This window comes from Hippopotamus amphibius, chromosome 1 (genome assembly GCF_030028045.1).
Source record: "Hippopotamus amphibius kiboko isolate mHipAmp2 chromosome 1, mHipAmp2.hap2, whole genome shotgun sequence".
NCBI lineage: Eukaryota > Metazoa > Chordata > Mammalia > Artiodactyla > Hippopotamidae > Hippopotamus > Hippopotamus amphibius.
The window spans coordinates 17,747,279-17,770,654 of NC_080186.1; the positions used below are offsets into that span (position 1 = coordinate 17,747,279).

The window sequence follows — 23,376 nt, forward strand, 5'->3', positions numbered from 1 at the left end:
CTGCACAAACTTTCTCTTTCCTCCATTCTCTCAATATAATTCTATACTTTCGGTTAAAACAATATTCATTGCTTATGTTATTATGGACATGTCAGTGTAGTTCACAGCTGAGCCATATGTTGTACTATGATTACAGTTGTCTTTCTGGCATAGTTTTTATCTTTTTATTTTTTGAAATTTATTTTATTTTATTTTATTTTTTGGCTGCATTGGGTATCCGTTGCTGCACAAGGGCTTTCTCTAGTTGTGGTGAGTGGGGGCTACTCTTCGTTGCAGTGTGTGGGTTTCTCACTGCGGTGGCTTCTCTTGTTGCAGAGTACAGGCTTTAGGCACGCCAGTTGCAGTAGTTGTAGCACGCAGGCTCTAGAGCTCAGGCTCAGTAGTTGTGGCTCGTGGGCTTAGTTGCTCTGCAGCATCTTCCTGACCAGGGCTCAAACCCATGTCTCCTGCATTTGCAGGCGGATTCTTAACCACTGCACCACCAGGGAAGTCTGCTGGCATAGCTTTTAGTTTTCCTGAATTTAATTCTCTTTTTTTCTGTTTGCTTAGTTTAAAAAAAAAAAATTCAACTTTGACGTACAATTGACATAAAATAAAATACACCTACTTTATGTGTGTAGTTCAATGAGTTTTGACTAATTTATACACACCCCAGTCAAGATACAAACATTTCCATCACCCCCAGCAAATTCTTTTGGGCTCTTTTGAAGTCAGTCCCCAACCTCATCCCGCCGCACTGACTGGATTCTATCACTGGAGATTACTTTTACCAGTTCTTGAACTTCATGTATAAATGGAATCATTTTTTTGAAAATTATACTTTGAAGATACAGACTTGTAAAAAAGCAATTACAGCTCTGTGTCTTAGTGAAAATAAGCTTGAAGAACACAAGGCCTGTTCCAGTCTTGGGTCATTGAAGGATTCCTGGAAGAATTAAAAGAATAAACCACTACCACCATCAGCGACATTAGAATTAACCTGGAGTGGAAAGACGTGGTTTATTTGGGTATGAGGAGCACAGGAGGTGCGAGTGAGGAAGTGCAAATGGGGAGGGGGTTCAGACAGAGGGAAGCTCATGGACAAAGCCCCAGAGGCAATGGCAGTATGAGTTTGGACTCATATCTGGAGTTCCTAACATTTGTCTGTTTTATTGCCATGAAACTCATTTGCTCGCCAAGATTTCCCCTGTCCAAGCGGGAAAATTATGAAAAGTAAATAAGATGATTTACCAGTTACATTTGTGTTTTCCTCACACTAGAGTGTAAACTCTTTGAAAGGAAGAACTTCATAATTAAACCCTTGTCACATCGTAGGCATTAATAGACTGAACTGACGAAGGAGTAGGTGAGTGAATCAATGAGTGAATGAACTAATGAATTTATGAATACACACAAGTCCCGAGAGGAAACGCTCGCCCTCGGAGGTGCAGTCTGGCCCAGAAGCCCTAGGGTGGGAACCCCGCTGGGACCGACCCCGAAGGCTGAGGAGACGCTCTAGGAAAGCTTCGCGCAACTTACCATGGCGCCGCTCTAGCCTCGAAGACGCCGCTCTATGGCTGCGGGGAGGGCGGGGCCGTGGTTGTCTCGGGCCTCATTGTCCGGGCGCGGCGGGAGCGCGCTCAGCGCGTGCGTACGCGGCGGCGGTTGGCTGCGCGCGGACTGTGTGAAGTGAAGCGAGGCGGCTCCGGACCCACGGACCGACAGCCTGAGCGGCCCCTACGGCCGTCGGCGGCCAGGCGGCCCGAGATGTTGTCTGGGAAGAAGGCGGCCGCGGCGGCGGCGGCGGCGGCGGCAGCGGCGGCGGCGGCGGCGGCGGCCGGGTCGGAGGCCGGTGCCGGGGCAGCGGGCGGTGCGGAGAACGGCTCTGAGGTGGCCGCGCCGCCTGCGGGCCTGTCTGGCCCTGCCGAAGCCGGGCCGGGGGCGGCCGGGGAGCGCACTCCCCGTAAGAAGGAACCCCCGCGAGCCTCGCCCCCCGGGGGCTTGGCCGAGCCGCCCGGGTCCGCTGGGCCTCAAGCCGGGCCTACCGTCGTGCCTGGGTCTGCGACCCCCATGGAAACGGGAATCGCAGAGACTCCGGAGGGGCGACGGACCAGCCGGCGCAAGCGGGCGAAGGTGAGGTTCGACCCCCGCCCTCGAACCACAGATCCCGATGCCAGGCTTTCCCGAGGTTGTGCAGCCCGCATTCCCCTCCACCCCCGCGAGCCCCGGTCTCGGGCCTTGAGCCCCACGCCCACCCCGACCTCCTCAGTCACCGACCTCCACCCACCTCCCCAGAGCTGGCTGGGTCGGCTGAGAGAAGGGGAGGTCTTTGCCCTTGGTGAACGCGTCTTTGTGCTGGGACCGGGCCATCCTGGCGGGGGGGGGGGGGGATCTCGGGGAGGGGTGTTTTACTCATTTACCTCCCGTACACCTTTTCATTTTCTTGACTGGAAAAGATGGCTCCCTGACCTGGAGTTATGGTTGGCCTTGTTGGAGACAGATATCACTTGTTTGTCCACAGATGTGTCTGGAAGCTGCTGAGCAATATTTCTGTGTTTCAGCTGGGAGCACATTGAGGCTGTAGGGTGATGCTAAAGAAATTGCCTTAGCCATGGAGATGAAAAAAAAAAGGAACTTTTTTTTTTTTTGAGCCCTTTCTGCGTGCTAGAGAGTTTTCCTGTTTTTCCTTTTATCCTGTCAACGATCTTTTGATGTAGATTTTTACAAATGAGGAAGCTGACTAAGAGGATTAATATCAGTTAGTCAAGATGTAAATATACAACAAGAAAAGGCTTTGTCACAGGACAGTATATACAGACAATAGCTGCCTCACATCTCTGGGTGCCAGATACTGTGTTCAAAGTGTCACCAACATTTTATTTTTGCTAAACATCAACTGGCAGATATTGCTAGCCCCATTTCAGGAATGAGTAAGCTGAGGCATACAGTTTAAGCAACTTTAAGCCCAGAGTCACAAAGCTAAGTAAATGGTGGAACTGGAATGTAAGCCCTACATTTAAAATGTGATAAGGTATCATCAGCCTCTGAAACAAAGGACCACATGGGACACCAACAGTGAGCAGGGCACTCGGGCAGTAATAGGGCACAGACTTTAGATGTGGGCCTTTTCTGGAGATTTCATGATACAGTTGAAAAAACTGGAAGTATATGTACATATAATTTTAAGTAAATATTTCAAATCGTAATTTACATGATTTATGCATACTACAAGTTTTCTTTCTCTGTGTAATTTAAGTGGGTCTACCAAGTCAATGTGTATGAAGAGCTTCTTGAGTATTGCTCAGACTGAGAGCCCTCAGATTGAACTGCACACTTGAGAGTTCTCTCTCCAAGAATATCCTGTGCCAAGTCTAAAGGAGGGAAGTCTTGGGGGAGGGGAGGGGGCTTTAACCAAAGCATAGGTTGACAACTCCCAACTCTCTGAAATTAAATAGAGGGCAGAAGCCTAGCTAGGTTTTGATTTTACTGTTTCAATAGAAAATTTGGCCAAAAACCAGATGATCAGATAGTTTTTTAAAAAACAGGTTTATGGAGATAATTCACATACCATAAAATTTACCATTTTTGAACATATAATTCAGTGATCTTTAACATATTCACAGAGTTGTACAACCAGCACAACAGTCAATTTTAGGATATTTTCATCACCCTCAAAAGACACCTGTACCATTAGCAGGGCACTCTCCATTCCTCCTTGGCTCCAGCCCCTGGCAGTCACTAATCTATTTTCTGTCACTGTGGATTTGCCTTTTTTGGACATTTTATGTAAATGGAACCATATAATATGTGGCCTTTTGTGTTTGGCTTTAGCATGTTTTCAAGGTTCATCCATGTTGTAGTGCTTCCATTCAGTACTTGGTTGCTTACTGGCCAAATAATATTCCAGTGTACGAATATGCCACATTTTGTTTATCCATTCATCATTTAATAGACATCTGCGGTATTTTCATTTTTTGGCTATTACGAATAATGCTGCTGTGAACATTTGTGTACAGTTCTTTGTATGAACATGTTTTCAGTACTCTTGGGTATGATATCTGGGAGTGGAATTGCTGGATCATATAGTATCTCTGTTTAACTTTTTGAGGAGCTGCCAAACAGTTTTGCAAAGCAGCTGCATCATTTCATGTTCCCACCAGCAATATTTGAGAGTTTCAATTTCTCCAATCTTATTGACACTTGATATTGTCTTTTTATTATAGCCATCCTAGTGGGTGTGAAGTGGTATCTCACTGTGGTTTTATTATGTAAGCTAAAGATGTTGAATTGAGTATTTTCTCTTGTCCTTATATTGGCCATTTGTATATCCTTTTTTGGTGGAAATGTCTATTCATATCCTTGGCTCATCTTTAAATTGTGTTGTCTTTTTATTATTGAAAAGAGTTCTATATATATGGTGATTACAAAAGTTTTAAATTTTGATTTCCAGTTTTTTCTTTTGTTCATTTTGCTTCTGGTGTTCCATCTAAGAAACCATTGCTTAATCCATTGTCATAAAGATTTACTCCTATGTTTTCTTCTAAGAGTTTTATAGTTTTAGCTCTAGCATTTAGGTCTGTGATCATTTTGGAGTTAATTTTTTTATATGGCATGAGGTAGGAGTTCAGCTTCATTCTTTTGCATGTGTATTCTTTGTGTATCCACTTGTCCCAGCATGATTTGTTGAAGACTGTTGTCTCGCCCTTTGGATGATTGACACCCTTGTTGATTAACCATAAATGTAAGGGTTTATTTCTCGACTCTAAATTCTATCCCATTGATCTATATTTCTGTTCTTATGCCAGTACCACTGTCCGGATTACTGTCTCTTGGCAATATGTTTTGAAATCCGGAAGTGTGAATTCTCCAGCTTTGTTCTTTTTCAAGATTGTTTTGGCTATTTTGTATGTCTTGTATTTCCATATAAATTGTAGGATCAGTTTTTCAATTTTTGCAAAAAAGGCAGCTGAAATTCTGATTGGGATTGTGTTGAATCTGTAGATTAATTTGGGGCATGCTGTAAGACTTCTGTCTTTGTAATTCTTCTGTGATTATTTTAATTTTCCTTTGTGATTAGCTCTGAAACTCCCAAAAGAAAAATGGTTTATGTGTTTATTAGGTGAGCAACTAGAAAGTAAAGAACTGGGGAAGCTGACCTACGTATTCATAGCTAGTCTTGGGAGCCAGAGAAAATAGACCTTGAGGGAGAGAGTGTCCATAAAGGCATAAAATGGAAGCTGAGTCCACTGTAGATAGGCCTTGCTTCAAGAGTTCTGAGCTTTATGCAGGGGATATATCTATATTTTATGGCCTGGGAGCTTATTCAGTTTGAGGGGACCCTCTTTTTTTTTGGCCATACCGCACAGCATGCGGGATCTTAGTTCCCCCACCAGGGATGGAACCCATTCCCCCTGCAGTGGGAAGCAATAAGTCTTAACTACTGGACCGCCAGGGAAGTTGCTGGGGGGACCCTCTTTAAAAAAAAAAATTTATATATACATAAACATGTATATAATTACATAAATAAGTAAATGTATATATAATTATGTAATCAAAGTTAGGTTCAGCGTATTGGAAGGAGTCCATGCAATTGAGGGTCCCTGAGGCTTATGTTTCATTAGTTTCAGAATAAATTCACCTCTGAATGTGTATGCTAACATTACCGCAAACTGTTAAAGGTTTGAAGTTATTAGATCGGGCTGAGACTTTGGGAACACCACACAACTTAAGGAATGGTGGCCAGTATTCTGGAAAAGGATGGACCAATGGAGTTAACTCATCCTCCTGAGGATTCTTTTTCCTCGGGAAAATAAATCCTACCTTGTAATATTATTAGGTTTAGCTGTAACGTAAACAAAATGCTTATTGCAGTGTCTGGCATAAGTCAGTAGGTACCCAGTGATTACGTGCTACCAGTGAAGAAAAGGAAGTGAAAAATGCTTGAAATATAATAGAAAATGGATTGAGAAGCACCAGGGAGTCCAGAGTGGACAACTGAATGTTGGGAATAATGGGCAGATGAATTTAATTGGAAATGAGATTTTTCTAGGAGCAAGGTAAGTTGGAGGGATCAGCAGTGTTGCACAGTTGTGTCTAGGTTGTAGAGAGCCAAATAGTAGATCTGTGCTGTGTAGTATGGTAGCCACTAGCCATCTGTGGCTAATAGATTGAGGAAACTGAATTTTTAATTTAATCCTAAATAGCCACATGGTAAGTGTTCAATAGCCACAGGTGGTTAGTGCTACCTTATTGGAAGCACAGATGCAGAACATTTCTATTATCACAGAAAATTCTGTCAGACAGCATTGCACTAGATTATGAAGTGTAAGTGCTATGAGAATTTAGAGAAGGGAAAGATGTATTTGTAAATTTGGAAGACTTAGGGAGTAATTTGCAGAGGAGGTGGACCTTGGAGATTTACAGAAAAGGTGAGAGTAGCTTTTAGGGAGTTTAGGGATGATTTTGACTAGTGTGTTAGAAAATGATTAGAGGTAAATTTGAATGGTTAGAGCCAGAGAGTTTATATGCTAATTTGGCAGTTTTGGCATTCATCTGTTAACCTATCTGAAAATATAATGAATTTGGAAAATTAATCTGGCAGTTGTGCCCTAGGTGAATTGCAAGGGAGAACTGTTAAAACAAAAGACTGGAGCCTTAAAGTGGTTGGGAAATGCATGAATCATTGCAGTGAGGGTGTGGAAGAGATAGAAGAGGCTAGAGATGTAAATTTGAGAGTCATGGGTGTACAGGTAAGAACAAGTACCCTACTGACTCATATCTGCCTGTTGGGACATCTTTTTGTCCTTGGTTATAAGTATTTGTAGAACCTCTGAAATCTCAGAGGATTTTACTTAGGGATAAAAGATTCCCAATCCTTTTGGGAATCCATTCTTTTTCTCAGGGGAATAGTTTTTATTTTTTAGAGTTGTATGATTCTTTCAGATGGTTTTTAAGCTTTTTAGTAAGTGGAGAAATCCTTTTTCACAAAATATAATTTTATGCAAAATCCCCAAGTAAAATACTGCCTGCCTGTTTTACATGGAGTTTAAATTTATAACATTTATTTTAGTCTTCAGTCTTTGAGACAATGAGGCTACTTTGGTAAAGCCAGATTTGAGAATGGAGTTTAAGCATAACGGTTGCAGCCTCAATAATTTCTGTGTTTTGTTTATAAAGTGTTGTACTGATTGACAAGTAGTGGTAGTGCAAAAGGTTGTTTCCTTTGTTTTCAGCTTGTCTTGCCATCAGGACACACTCTCAGTTGAACAGAGTTGGCAGAAGAAATTTTATTCTTCGGTCTACCCAAAATTGAGTTATCTGAGTAGTACAAGTTCATGTGGTGGTGATCTCTAAAGGGTTACGGTTTGGTTTAACAGATATGAATACTCATGTTAAAAATACATTTAAAAATTAGTAAATGAAATCCCAAAGAATCCTAGGGTTCTGTGCAACGCAGTTCTTTTTCTGTTGTTGTTGTTAAATACTACTTTAGATATTCTTACTCCTACCTCTAAGTATTTTTCTGATCTTTTTTTTTTTCTTGAAAACTAAGAACTCTAGACCAGCCTCTTCAAAGTGTATTCCTTCTTGGTAGTTGTTACTTCATCAAAATATTGGATTAAACGATGTTAAAAAGATTGCTTTTGCTGTCAAACTTCTCAGTACCTTTATTTTATTTTTTATTTTATGTTTTTTTTTTAAATTTATTTATTATTTTGGGGGGAGTACACCAAGTTCAGTCATCTGTTTTTATACACATATCCCCGAATTCCCTCCCTCCCTTGACTCCCCCCCACCCTCCCTCGAGTCCCCCCCACTCTCCCCGTCCCACTCCTCTAAGGCATCTTCCATCCTCGAGTTGAACTCCCTTTGTTATACAACAACTTCCCACTGGCTATCTATTTTACAGTTGGTAGTATATATATGTCTGTGCTACTCTCTCACTTCGTCTCAGCTTCCCCTTAACCCCCTACCCCCCAAACCTCAAGTTCTCCAGTCCGTTCTCTGCATCTGCGTCCTTGTTCTTATCTTGTCACTGAGTTCATCAGTACCATTTTTAGATTCCGTATATGTGAGTTAGCATACAATATTTGTCTTTCTCTTTCTGACTTACTTCACTCTCTATGACAGACTCTAGGTCTATCCACCTCATGACATATAGCTCCATCTCATCCCTTTTTATAGCTGAGTAATATTCCGTTGTATATATATGCCACATCTTCTGTATCCATTCATTTGTTGATGGGCATTTAGGTTGCTTCCATGTCCTGGCTATTGTAAATAGTGCTGCAATAAACATTATGGTACATGTTTCTTTTGGGATTATGGTTTTCTTTGGGTATATGCCCAGGAGTGGGATTACTGGATCATATGGTAGTTCTATTTGTAGTTTTTTAAGGAACCTCCAAATTGTTTTCCATAGTGGCTGTACCAACTTACATTCCCACCAACAGTGCAGGAGAGTTCCCTTTTCTCCACACCCTCTCCAACATTGGTTGTTTCCAGATGTTGTGATGATGGCCATTCTGATCGGTGTGAGGTGATACCTCATTGTGGCTTTGACTTGCATTTCTCTGATGATGAGTGATGTTGAGCATCTTTTCATGTGTTTGTTGGCCATCTGTATGTCTTCTTTGGAGAAATGTCTATTTAGGTCTTCTGCTCATTTGTGGATTGGGTTATTTGCCTTTTTGAAATTAAGCTGCATGAGCTGCTTGTATATTTTGGAGGTTAATCCTTTGTCCGTTGTTTCGTAGGCAACTATTTTTTCCCATTCTGAGGGTTGCCTTCTAGTCTTGTTTATGGTTTCTTTTGCTGTGCAAAAGCTTTTAAGTTTCATGAGGTCCCATTTGTTTATTCTTGATTTTATTTCCATGATTCTAGGAGGTGGGTCCAAAAGGATCTTGCTTTGATGGATGTCATAGAGTTTTCCTCTAGGAATTTTATGTCTGTCTATGTTTTCCTCTAGAAGTTTTATAGTGTCTGGCCTTACATGTAGGTCTTTAATCCCTTTGGAGTTTATTTTTGTGTATGATGTTAGGAAGTGTTCTAATTTCATTCTTTGACATGTTGCTGTCCAGTTTTCCCAGCACCACTTATTGAAGAGGCTATCTTTCTTCCATTGTATATTCGTGCCTCCTTTGTCAAAGATAAGGTGCCCATATGTGTTTGGGCTTACTTCTGAGTTCTCTATTCTATTCCATTGGTCTTCCTTTCTGTTTTTGTGCCAGTACCAGACTGTCTTGATCACTATGGCCTTGTAGTATAGTTTGAAGTCAGGAAGCCTGATTCCACCAGCTCCATTTTTCCTTCTCAAGATTGCTTTGGCTATTCGGGGTCTTTTGCGTTTCCATACAAATCATAAGATTTCTTGCTCTAGTTCTGTGAAAAATGCCATTGGTAATTTGATCGGGATTGCACTGAATCTGTAAATTGCTTTGGGTAGTACAGTCATTTTCACGATGTTGATTCTTCCAATCCAGGAACATGGTATGTCCCTCCATCTGTTTGTGTCGTCTTTGATTTCTTTCAGCAATGTCTTAAAGTTTTCTGCATACAGATGTTTTGCCTCCTTAGGCAGGTTTATTCCTAGGTATTTTATTCTTTTTGTTGCAATGGTGAACGGGAGAGTTTCCTTAATTTCTCTTTCTGCTCTTCCGTTGTTAGTGTATAGGAATGCAAGAGATTTCTGTGCATTAATTTTGTATCCTGCTACTTTACTAAACTCATCAATGAGTGCTAGCAGTTTTCTGGTAGAGTCTTTAGGGTTTTCTATATATAATATCATGTCATCTGCAAAGAGTGACAATTGTACTTCTTCTTTTCCAATTTGGATTCCTTTTATTTCTTTTTTTCTCTGATTGCTGTGGCTAAAACTTCCAAAACTATGTGGAATAATAATGGTGAGAGTGGACACCCTTGTCTTGTTCCTGTTCTTAGAGGGAATTCTTTCAGTTTTTCCCCATTGAGAACGATGTTGGCTTTTGGTTTGTCATATATGGCTTTTATTATGTTGAGGTAATTTCCTTCTTTGCCCATTTTCTGGAGGGCTTTTATCATAAATGGATGTTGAACTTTGTCAAAAGCTCTTTCTGCATCTATTGAGATGATCATATGGTTTTCAGTACCTTTAAAGTGTATTGTGACTCTCCTCAAGGGGGCCTGTAAAGAACGCAGTGTTTCCCTAACTTTAATCTTGGATTCCTTTTTCCTTCAAAGGGCATGGTGTCTTAGGCAAAAGCTGAACTACTGCAGTAGAGAGGATCTTATATTATTGTTTATGTTTGTCTCAGAATTTGCACATTGCCCATTTCCACAGTAGGCACTTGTTAAGTGATTATTGATTGAATGGATAGAATTGATGGGCAGGGATTGAAGGGCTGAATCTTAGGGACAGGGAGAGGTCAAGCACTGTTGAGGAGAAAGGCAGCTGCATACTGTAAACATATATTACATTTTCTAAGCCATCTTCCTCTTTGAAACTTTTTTCCCTTATTGCTGCTTTACCTATTATCCTGAGGCCTGTTCCTACATTATCTCAGTCAAGTTGTAATAAGGGTTCTTTGCTCTCATCATTCAGCTCTCTTAGGTCATCAGTGTTTTGTTTTTTTTAAGCTAATGTACCTTTTTATTGTTTCAGTTTGGCTATTGCCATTTGCAACTTTTATTCCCTGCCCACGCTCCTCACGCCCAGTTTGGTTTCTGAAATTCTATTGGATAAAGTTTAGTATCTACATTTCTGGGCGATTTTATTGTAAAGTCTCTATGAGATGTTTACCTAATCAGGTTTTTTTGTTTGCAGCTAGAGTTTCAGCTTATTAAGGGCAGAGAGATTCATTCATAATCATTTTCTCCACTGTGCCATGTTCTCAGTGTTCAGTATTTGATAGATAAATGCAGTTATTCTTGTGTTAAATAAGATTCTTAGAGCACAGGTCAGAACTATTCAATTTATCCATAATTGTTTCCATTTTCTAACCCAATCCCTGTTTTCAGTAAAACTCTTACCTCCCCTAGCTACCTACTCCCCCACCCCCCAAATCCTGTGGTCATGTCATTTAAAAAAGAAGACAAATAATAGCAGCCAGCCATCTGGAGCTATTTCAGAGATATGTTGTAAATTAGAATAGATTACATTCACTGTAATCCACAGGACTGTGCATTTCAGAAATCTAATTGGGCATGTTACATGTGGAAGCCGTGCTGTCTTTGCCCTGTCTCCACATCCAATAAATTATTTTTATTTTATTCATTTTTATCTTTTCATTGAATCCAGAATAGAGCTGTTGTTTCTGTGTCCTCTTGAAATCTTTATTAAAGTGGGGGGTCAAAATGATGATTTGACAGTGTTCCAAGGTCGATGACTATTTGTAATACATTACACATTTTAACAAAGAGGTCCGTAAGGATCTTGTCTAGCCTAAGTTGCTTTACCCTCTCCCCAATAAAACATTCATTAAAACTGCTTCCTCTTTCTACTTATTACCTGGTTGTCACTTTTATAACCAGCGTGAATCAGTAGCAAGGCTTGTAGTCTCCATTTCCACATGACTTACTCCTTAATTTGTAATAAGGGTTCTTTGCTCTCATCATTCAGCTCTCTTAGGTCATCAGTGTTTTGTTTTTGTTTTTTTAAGTAAATGTGCTGTTTTATTGTTTCAATTTGATTATTGCCATTTGCAACTTTTATTCCCTGCCCACCCTCCTCACCCCCAATTTGGTTTCTGGAATTCTTTTGCTGTTTATCTATAGAATAGTAGTTAAAAGTACAGATTGGCATTAGACAGACTTGTTACTCTAGCTGACTGTATTTTTGTCTGACTGAGGGCTAGTTTAGTCTTTTGTTGAAACTTCCAGTATGTGAACCTGATATATACATACATATAGATGCACACACAAACATACAATTAATTTTTAGTTGTAGAGAGCCTCAGAGTCATTGAGTTGAATTTCAGTACTATGATGTAAAAGTTACAGTTTGGGCTGAATCTGAACTGACATAAAATTGTTTCATGAGAGATGTTGTTTTTAACGGTTATCTATTATGAGCTAGCTTCTTCCTTGTTATTTGCTTATTTCCCTTAAAAATTGAAGTTAGAAAGCAATTCACATTTACTGATGGTTCCAAACTGAGTTCTGACTTTAGATGTCCATTGTATTTAGCTTTCCCTGGTATAATCTCCATATAGGTAGAGTACAGAGAGATGGATGAAAGTTTGGCCAACCTCTCAGAAGATGAGTATTATTCAGAAGAAGAGAGAAATGCTAAAGCAGAGAAAGAAAAGAAGCTTCCCCCACCACCCCCTCAAGCCCCTCCTGAGGAAGAAAATGAAAGCGAGCCAGAGGAACCATCTGGTGAGTTGTAGTAACTAACCACAGTTTTGTTTTATCTTAGAAATAAGAATAAATGAATTTATTCCTATTCTGCAATGTTCTTTATGTCTTTGGTTTGTACTCTGATATTGGCCATGTGTATTGTAGTGTGTTTGTGTGTGTGTGTGCATATACATGTATACACACATACATATACATGCATACATACATAGTGGTATTGACATTCTTTTTGTGTGTGTCTGTACTTATAGGAGGAAAGTAAAGAATGGGGGTAGAAAGATAATGGCTGTGTAAGGCAGTTGGAAAGTTGGAGAAAATAAACAATTGGAGAAAACATACTGAAAGCCAAACCCAATGAATCAAACCTTTCAGTGATAACTCTGATTCAGAATTCAGAGATAGAGTGGTTCAGAAATTATTCTGGCTAAATTATGCCATTTACTTCATGGTTAGATACTTTCTGGTAAAACCTTCATGGTGTGGATCAGTTTTGAAAAGGATCTTTTCCCTGTGAACAAAGGTAAAAACATATTCTGAAGTCAAAAAGAAAAGGCCTACGTGCCTGTTATTGTTTAGTATTGAGTCAAAAGAAAAGGCTCTAAAGAGATTCTGAGCTCACACAATCTTCCTTATGACATTGAAAGATTATTGGAGTCTATAGTACTGTTTTCAGAGCTTCGAACATCTTAAAAAGAATTCTCACTAACATCCCCTCAGTGAATCCTACTGAGGCTACCCAGACCAATCAGGAATACCCTTTTGTTTTGGAGAGACCAAACAAAAGCAGAATCTTAATTAATATTTCGTATCTTATGCCTTTAATGGCACCTCGTTAACTCTTCTTGTCTTTGAATTTTTACCAAGTTCTTCTCTTTAAAATACTTTCTGTATTTCCAGTAGCTCCAGGTCCATTCACTTCACCATTTCTTTTAGTTCTACACCTTTTAAAAATAAAGTACTTGTTTCAGACCCTATCTGCTATATTTTGCATCACTTTCATAGGTACCCTGATTAATACACTTTCTTTCAGAAATTTTATCTTTTGTTTTAGCTTCTTTTTTGTTGTTGCCTTTTTTTGTTTTTCTCCTCTGTGATGTTATATAAATACCCAGAAGTTATTTTTTTTAAATGGATTAATACTGATGTATCACTGGAGAGTATTACAAATCAGGTGTTAGTTTAAACTTAGATTTAGAACTTATCAAACAGATTCTGGCTAAAACTCAAAAATAAAAATTTATAAGTTACAGTAATTGTAGTAAAGTATAATAAAAGAATTTAGAAAAAGATTCTGGATTTAATTCTTTTTAGGAATCAGATTTCCTAAGAATGGTTTTCCTAAAACTTTCTTAAAATGACTTATCAAACAGTTACTTACTGGGAATGGTATATTACCTTTGGGAATAATGTCCCTGAGGAAAATGTACCTCAGCGACACCTGCTCTTTTCCCCTCTCCTTTCTAGTCTTTTACATTTAACTCTGTCCTTACTCCCAACTCTTCCCTTGACTCTACTCCTTTCTTCTATATTCTTCTTTGATTCTTGCCTTTCTTTTCTTTTACCTTCGCTGTAGATTTGCTAATGAGATACATGGGGATAATCATTTTGGTAGCTGTTATGTAGCTCCAGAGGCTGCTGATCTCTTAGTTTAAGGACTGTAAGTATTGTTCAGCAGATGACCTGATATCTCAGATACTGCCTCACCCTCTTTTTGTTGGTTGTCAGTGTCTCCAGTAAGAAACTGATTTACCATAGGGTATCAAGTTGTTGTACACTTTGTCCTCTGAAAATTTTAAACCAAGTCTTGGTGGGGTTGTGTGTGTGTGTGTGTGTGTGTGTGTGTGTGTGTGTGTGTGTGTGTGTGAAAGAGGATTTTTATTTTGTTTTCGTTTTCTATAAATGTCAGGTATTGTTCCTACAGAAAAGAAATATCTTAGCAAAGGGATTTAGGATCTGGGGAACTGTCTTTATGCCATGGTGTTCTAGTTAATTTTAATCCAATGATTTCATTTAAGTAAGTTTTAAACTGTTTAATATTTTGGAGGAAGTTAAAGTTTTGTTTCTTACGTTTAGGATATCTTCAGTGCTCAGAGGTGTGTTGATAACAGCCAAAACTTGCCAATTATTTGTGGCTATGAAAATAATTTTTCCTCTAAAACAACTTAAAAAATTTTTTTTGAACATTTGTGGGGTGAATTAGGGAATACTTTCCGTGGAAAAGTAGTGGTAACTTACTGGCCTGCAGAATTTAGAAATAGTTTGGGTCCTCGTGGTGAATAAATATTATCGGGGGAGTTCAAGTGTATAGAAACTGTCCAGGGTTTCCACATCTCTTGTCTTACCTGAACTGGTTCTTTCACTTAAGTTTTTATTCAAAAATTGAATGGAATTCTTGCCATATGGGTATCTTAAAATCTTGAGAGAAGATGTGGGTCTGGTTCTTTACCAAATTTTTTCAGTCATTTTAGGTGATAACTAGACACTAACTTACTCTCTTAAAATATATAAGGTTTGAATACATTTCATTCTTACCATCTTTTAAACATGTTTAGAAAAATTTGCTTTGCTTTCCAGTTGTTAACTTTAAGAAGAATAAAATATTTTGTTAATTATGAAAGCACGAAGTATCCTGAAGTCAGTGGGTCAAATGATTTGACTGGAGAAGATTCCTCTAGGAGATTTGTAAGAGGAGGTCAGAATGGAAGGTTGAAGCCTTGGTTATCAGGCTAAGGAATTTGAACATGATGTCCTTTAAGCACTGGGAGGATCTGGTCAGGGGTAGCCTGAGGTTTTTTGAGTGAAGGGTGTTGTACCAAAATACATGTTTTGGAAGAAAAAAAATATGTATTGTTTAAGGGCGAAGTAAAGGAGTAAAGAGACTGGAATTGGAGAGATGATTTAGGCTGTTTTGGTAATTGAGTTTACTGGATTTTTGTCAGTGGAAAAATGTTCTCAATATCAAAGCTGAATAAGAGGTTTGGGTTTCGGGAGTTCCCTGGCTGTCCAGTGGTTAGGACTAGGCGCTTTCGCTGCCCGGCCCAGGTTTGATCCCTGGTCAGGGAGCTAAGATCCTGCAAGCTCACACGACGCGGCCAAGAAAAAAAAGAGGTTTGGGTTTTTTTCTGTTTGGATTTATTTAATTGGGGAAAAGCTCTCTGTTCTGGGTTAAACACTGTTTCTAGATTTGTGAATTTTTAATTATAACTTAATGTGGCATGTGGTTCTGTGGTAGTCACATGGGTAAATGTATTTTTCATACTAAATATTGCTGCTTATATTTAAAATTCACCTAATTTGTTAAACATTACCATGCATTTTTATATTCACTGTACACTTCTGAATGCATTTGTTTTAGCAAACAATGATTTTATTTGTTTTTCTAGTACCTTTTCTATCAAGTTAAATGTTTTTTAGGTCATGGCAGCTGAGCCTGAACAGGTTGTCTTTGGGACTGAGTGTTTGGTTATTAGTGGTGTCACATAATAGTGGAGCGTCTATAAAATAGAGTAAAATCTCGGTTGGAGTTTACATACTGGTTTAGAATAATTGCCCTTGTTTTAAAGTAGCTTTCTATTGGAGAAAAGGTTCCTTCCCTTGACTCATTTAGTACCCTGCATACCTTAGATTATTCCTCAGAGAGGTTGTACTGTTAACTAATTTGCTAGCACTTCGCTTTTTTATTTTCATACAAAACATAATTTTTTTTCCCTTCACTGCCTTTCCAGCAGTTTCAATTTTCCAGAAAATTTTCACTAGTAGTTCCTGGATTTAAATTTTGTATTGGATTACTGTTTAGGAACTCTAGTTAGGGATTACTGTTGAGGAACTCTAACGTTTGGGGTTAGAAGTAGCTTAGTTTTGTATAGCTTAAGATTTTTATGGAAAATTACTGTAAAATAAATAAAATGAAACTTGAAATGGGTTATTAAGATGCCATTCTTAAGACTTCTTCAAGTTAATGGATTTCTCAATAGAGACATCAAAAGTATGTTTAAAATGTATGTATGTGTAGCATTTTTCCAGGCTCCGTGCTGTGCTGATACTCTGTAATGAAACTCAAAGGCTTCCATTAACCATTGATTAACTCTTCAAATCAATTTGGTAGATATTGTTAGCTGGTCAGTGACAACTCTTTTATTGTATTCTATTTTATTGCATGACTGTGGGAAGAATCACTATCTCCTTGTTTAAAATAAGGGTTCTGGTGAGAATATAAACAGAGGAAAGTATTTGCTGTCTTCTCTGTTGTGCATGGTAATTTTGGATGTGATTGGTGTACATGTTTGAAGGAGAGGTAGGCTGTTAAAAACAAATTAAAACAATGAGATGTGAGAGATTGATATGACAAAAAATTCTGTGGTTTTAATAACTTGGAGGCCTTGTTCATGTAGTAGTCATCCTGTAGATTGAAAGTATTTTTAAAAATCACACAAAAGGAGATGCAACCTGAATTAGTAAAAATACTGAATTTATAGAAAATATACAAAAGGTATATGTGTGGGTAGAAGGATTTAGCTTAAAATTCAGTGAATTTGATCACACATACTGTTATAATGAAAATATCTGTGTGACAAAAGATCGATGAACCAAAAATTTGATAAATTGCTGTATTTGTTATAGCAAAAGTCTAAAAGGTGGAATCTTTTGAACTATCCTTTAGAACTTGGTGTAATATAATTTGACCAGAGAAGAGCTGAAGATGGACCGTACTTTAAAAGAAAAAAATCAGTGGTTGGTCCCAATATTTGTACAGTGGTCCTTTTATTTTCATAGTTCTTCGTTTATAAAGTGCCCTGATCATCTCCCCTGTGAGGCAGTCATACTGATTGCAGTCAGCAGAAGTGCCGGATTTGGCAGCATGGATAATTACAGTCAGAGTTCAGGTGAATACTTCTGTTTACCATGCTGAAAGTACTCTATAGTGGCTTATCCCAGGCTTTTCTCTCTCCATGCCTACTAGTGCACAGCCCCCATACCCAACAGGAGACCCTGCTTTACAGGTTTAGTAGAAGTTGCTAGGAAATTCATCTCTGAAGAGTTGTTTATGTTGCATTTTGGCCTGCTAGTGTCAACTGAGTACCTGAAATCGCTTGATTTTCTCATCATATGAAGTATGATGCATATATTTAGAAAACAGGCCTAGGATGGATTAATTTTCTTGCCTTTTTTTTTTTTTTTTTTTTTTTGTATAGCATCATTTCAGTGTTCTGATTTGGAACTGTGCTCCAGAATAACTTACTGGAGAGCTGTGGGGAAATGTCACAGGCTAGAAAGGTAATGAGATCAATTCAACAAAATTTTTATATTTTTGAGAGGTTACTAAAAATAGACCAAGATGTATATTACTATCCAACACATGGTCCCCACTCTCAGATAGTTTATTTTATAGCCTAGTATGAGATACAGATGTATACATAAGTGTATAATATAATAGAAGGCAAAATACTCTGAAATGTTACATTTCAGGATAAAAATTTGGAGAGACTTAGAGGCAGAAAGGGTGGAAAGGAAGGAAGTCTTCAGATCCTTCTTTACTTACTGGAAGCTTAAAAAAAAAGAAAGAAACCCAAAAGGAAGGTGATTGGTAGTGTGAAGGGGAAAATTTTTTAGAGACATTTTCTACATTAAATAAGATTCACTCAAATGTGCAGCTCCTCTTTCACTTTATTCTACATACGTTAATTGTAAAACTGTAGTGCTTTGTTCCAGGCATGGTCCTGGATTGTGGGGTTCAAGGGTGAAGACTAGGTCCTCCTGCAAAGAACTCACAGTCCAGTTTAGGGTTACAGATAATAATCAACAACAATGAAGAAACAATACAATAAAAGTATATTCAAAGTGTGGTGAGATCTCAGAATTTCTTTCAAATGTTTTTCCCAAAATTGGATTTTGGAAGTTTTACTTTAAACGTAAAGGAATGAAGTTAGGCTTTATGAAGCAGTTTGAGAGCCCTGGTTTTTAACAGTTTTCTGCTTTTGGCTGATAAGAACCATTGAATCAGATGCTACCAAGTTATATTTGGTCTTTAGAGATTGAGCTTCTTTTTTTTCTATTTATTTATTTATTTGTTTACGGCTGCATTGGGTTTTAGTTGCAGCACTCAGGATCTTTCATTGTGGCGTGCAGCCTTCTTTCTTAGTTGTGGTGTGCGGGCTCAGTAGTTGTGGTGTGCAGGCTTAGTTGCCCAGTGGCATGTGGGATCTTAGTTCCCCAACCAGGAATCAAACCCATGTCCCCTGTATTGGAAGGCTGATTCTTAACCCCTGGAACACCAGGGAAGTACCCTGAGCTACTTTTCTTAATGAATGATTTTACTTTATTATTTTGCTTTATTTTTTATTAAGGCAGAATAGTAATTCATTTAGCTGAGCAACTTTATTTTTATAATCTCCTTGTGTTCTTTTTGCTAACATCCTTTATTTGGTGTGATCATGGGTAATAAAAGAACAGGATACTTTGTGAGAATTTTCTCATCTGCACAATGGGGCTTGATATGAGGATCAAGTGAGAGGATATGGGCTCCATCTTTGTGTACAGATGTATTTATTAAACACAGAGTTGAACCAGGAATAAGGTGGGTTGGTGGGTTTTTTTTTTTAAATTTATTTTATTGAAGTATAGGTGATTTACAATGTTGTGTTAATTACTGCTTACACAGCAAAGTGATTCAGTTATATTTGTATATATACCTTCTTTTTTTAAGTATTCTTTTCCATTATGGTTTATCATAGGATATTGAATATAGTTCTCTGTGCTATACAGAGAAGGACCTTGTTGTTTATCCATTTTATATATAAAAGCTTACATCTGCTAACTCCATCCCTCCCCCGACCCCCTTTCCCTGGGCAACCACCAGTCTGTTCTCTGTGTCTGTGTTTCTGTTTTATAGATAGGTTCATTTGTGTCATATTTTAGATTCCACATATAAGTAATATCATATGGTGTGTCTTTGTTACTTAGTATGGTAATCTCTAGTTGCATGAGATTGGTGTTTTAATCAGGAAAAAAATCTAGTAAGGTTATGGACTAGGATGACATACATACTCTGTCACTTTTGGAAACTGGGGAAGTGTTTGTGGTAGCCCACTTTCAATAATGTGAATAGAGCATTCTTTACAAAATAGATCGTTTGTTAAGCTTTTATATGTTAAATCATAGGAAGAATGGCAAATCTTGGTACTTTCTAACACAGACTTTCTCTCCTCAGAGAATAACAATGTAAATCCATGTGTCAGCTATCGAAATATAACATGAAATATTGCCGTATTTGCTGATCACAGAGGTTTTAAACATTTGAAAATAGGATTGTTTTTGCTTTTGCTGTTTTTTAGCAGCTTCTGATATTTGAAGATAGAAGAATACATATGATTAATTAATGTTTAAGAAGTTGTATGCTTTTTATAGCATTGTAGAAGCAAATCATATTTAAGATGGAAGGAGCCTCTAAACTGTTACTTGAGCAGGAAAAGGAGATTCTCTGTTGGGAAAAACATTTATGGTTATCAGTTGTGAAAAGTTGTTACGACTCTTTTAATAGCAGCTCCAGAATAAAGTGCCATATTGGCCTTTTTAAAAACAGGTGAATAACTAGAAAAATAAGCTTTGTTTTTTAACTACTGTGTTGTACTCAAACACAGCTTTAGCTTGGTAGTTGAGCAACGGTAACATAGCATTTGAATTGTAGGCTTTCTCTGCAACATTTTGAAAAGTGAACTACAAACCAAGATTTTGCAGCAAAATAAGTAAGGAAAATCTATACTATGGAATGTGGAAGGAAATAGCATGTGAAAAAGTCAATTCTTACAATTGGCTTCCAAAAGCTTTGCTTTCTTCCCTAACTTGTAGGTCTTTTGCTTTCTTTTATATAGATAGGATCCGTGCTACTGAGCTTCTCAGTTCTGCCCCAGTGTTAAGTTCAGGAGAAAAGCAGTGCTACAGCTCCTCCAGTGGTACAGTGAGAAAATAACAGGCAGGCTCCTACCTCAGGCAGCACTGTTTTCCTGCTTTCTAGACTTTAAGGCTGTTTTAGTTCATTATTTTAAACGACAGTGTAACCCTAGAATTGCTCCTCTAATTGGAGGTTTCATTTTGGTTAATTTTGTTGGAGAGTATTGATCAGTGTTAGGTGTTTTAAAATGCTTCTAATGTGCTTCAGAGGAACTCCTTGAGGCTATTCCTTCAGGCTAGTTTAGTCTACCTCTCTGGGCCCTGTTTACTTTCCTTTGCATTTCTTTGAGCTGCTATAGATCATTCATTCTTCTGCCAAAAATCATAATCAAAAAGTTAGCAGGAGGGACTTCCCTGGTGGAGCAGTGGTTAAGAATCCACCTGCCAATGCAGAGGACATGGGTTTGAACCCTGGTCTGGGAAGATCCCACATGCCGTGGAGCAACTAAGCCCGTGAGCCACAACTACTGAGCCCAAGCGCCACAACTACTGAAGCCCGCATGCCTAGAGCCTGTGCTCTGCAACAAGAGAAGCCACCACAGTGAGAAGCCTGTGCACCGCAACAAAGAGTAGCCCCCGCTCGCCACAACTTAGAGAAAAGCCCATGTACAACAGAGGCCCAATGCAGCCAAAAAAAAAAAAAAAGTTAGGACAGAGATGTATCAGACAAGAGTGGTATACTTGAAAGTGTTTTTAAGCCTCTCACTACAGCAGGGACAGGAAGGCAGCACAAAGGGGTGATAGTCACCGATAATTCAACTTTTCTCAGCTTTTTTTTATTTTTACTTTTTTTCATCATTTATGTTGGCCAGTTTCTCTTTGAAATTGTGACTTTCCTTGTGAGGTTAATCATACAGCTGCTTCACACTCTCTTACCTCCATGCTGATTTAAAATCTTTTAGCCCCGTTCTCACTTGTGAGTTCTAGTCTTTAATTTCCAACCATCTTTAGAGTATTTCCACTTAATTTTACTAACCTGTCTCGCAGATTTCCCATTTTGTCCATTCTCCTGAACTTTGGAAGCTTGGAGTCATCTTGAAAGTCCCTTATCTCTTTCATCAAGTTTCTTGTAAAGTCATATCTTCCTGTGCACAACCTCTTTGACTTGTCCATTTTTACTGTCACCTTTTTATTCTACTGGATTTCACTTCACATCTGAATTATTTCAGTAGTCTTTTGATTGGATCTCCTTTATCTAGATCACCTTTCCCTTCTAATGGATCTAGTATAAAGTGACCAGATTAATTTAATTAAAATATCACTTGTTTTGTTGCTTTCCTGGTAAAAATCATACTGTTCTCCTGCATTACTATTAAGATCAAGTTTAAGTTTTGGCCCTGAAGGTGGCCCATTTTTGCCTATCCTGTGTGTCTCCCACTGCTCTTTGAGATCATCTCCTTCATTAAACAGGGTGCTGTGTGTGATTCTTCATATATACTGTGTCTGTGCTTTTCTCCTTGCTTTTGTAAATGTTCTGGACCATGCTGGTGGTTTCACTGCCCCCCTGCCACCAGTCTATCCAAATCTCTGGATTTGTTCAGAAAAGCTTCCCCGATTACCCCAAGTATGTGTTTCTTGTTTCCTTTAAAAAAAAAAAGTTTCTTTCTGGATATTTTTCATCTTTCCCCAATTAGATTATAAGCCCTTTGAAAATAGGGGCTCAGTATTTTCTACTGATTTTATGCTTGGCAGTTTTGAGATGGGTAATTCAGTAAACATTAAATTTGTGAGATTATTAAGTAAGAAACTCAATTAGTGTGTTAATATAATGGGAACTTGTGTGTTCAAAGATGGTTTTAACTTTTGAGATTTTTTTTTTTCCTTTACTAGTTTGTCAGGTTTGATTGAAGTCAATCCTTGGCTGTTATTTTTATTCTGTAAATTTGGTAAAATTTTGATTTAATAAATTTTGATAAATTGATTTTCTGTTTAACAATCATTGCTTCCTAGAAGATTTAGAAGTTCCTTAAAATGTTTACAAAAGTTATCAGTTAATGTGATTCCAAGAAACTAAACAGTCAAAATGTGATGAGTATGTTGTTCAGTATGTTCCTGGGAACAACCAACCAATGATTCTCACCTCCACGCCTGCCGGATAAGAAAGTATTTGAAAGTAATAGATGTTGGAAGAGTGGTCTCTTGAGAGTTTGAATCAAGATGAAAAAAAAAAATTCAGTAGTGTGACTATAAAATACTTCACTGTTCTTTAAGAATAACGTTAACAGATCTGCAGATTAGAGGACAGCTGAAAGGCTGCTATGTAAGATAAACCAAAAAGATTTTATTTGCAACTTGGAGAAGATATGCACAAATAAACTGTATTAAGGGTCTCTACTTCAAACTTGAGGATTTTGTGTGTGTGTGTGGTCGAGAGGAGGTGAAAACAAAAGAAGGTCTGCTCGTGCAGTGGTGCCAAAATCAAGGTGATATTAAAAAGTTGCTGCATATATTTTAATCTGCTGTTTTGAATTTGAGCTCATGAAAGATAACAACCATATTTGCCTGCTGTTCCGTGTCTTTGTGCTAATATCAGAAGCAGAGTTCTAGATCCAAAAGACCCAAAGAGCAAATGAATGCACCATTTTGTATGTTCTAACCAGAGACACTACCTGGATGGAAAGTTAGCTGCAAACATTTGTATATGTGATGTTCTTAATAAAATGATGAATATTCTGTTAAAGAATAAAGGCAATTAATATGTAATTATAAGACTGTTTCTTATGCCAGTTGTATTGCATGATTCTATCATGCTGACAAAATAAAGAATCTGAGAGCTGGTAAAGCAAAAAAAAAAAAAAAAAGAAGAAGAAGAATTGGTCTAGAATACCACTAATAAAAATGTTTTCAGCTGTCTTTGGAGAAGTAGGCACCCTCAAAATATTCATGAGTATATTGTGATTAGAGAGAAAATAGCGACTTTACCTTCAGGCAGGTTATGAATATTCATCAAGTCAAGAGAATATATTTTTCATTTACTTAATTGTAAGCACTTTCTGTTTTCCATCTTTCCTTACATGTTTAGATCATCTTCTTGGTTTTCTTCTATTTCTCTGCGTAAGTAGTACTTGAGGGTTTCATTTCTTTTTTGACTTTCTGCTGCTATGAGCGATACCTTTT

At 38.2% G+C, this 23,376-nt stretch overlaps 1 protein-coding gene across 4 annotated transcripts in view; it reads left to right on the forward strand.

Annotated features, from left to right (window-relative positions):
* The first annotated feature begins 1,614 nt into the window (after positions 1 to 1,614).
* Positions 1,615 to 23,376, forward strand: part of KDM1A (lysine demethylase 1A) — a 77,029-nt gene continuing 55,267 nt past the window's right edge. For 2 of the 4 annotated variants that reach the window (XM_057699350.1, XM_057699360.1), the window contains exons 1-2: positions 1,615 to 2,112; positions 12,168 to 12,333. In XM_057699350.1, the coding sequence (XP_057555333.1) occupies positions 1,747 to 2,112; positions 12,168 to 12,333 (532 nt within the window). In that variant the 5' untranslated portion in view covers positions 1,615 to 1,746. The remainder of the gene's footprint in view (positions 2,113 to 12,167; positions 12,334 to 23,376) is intronic. The other 2 variants (XM_057699368.1, XM_057699378.1) reach the window with 1 other exon arrangement.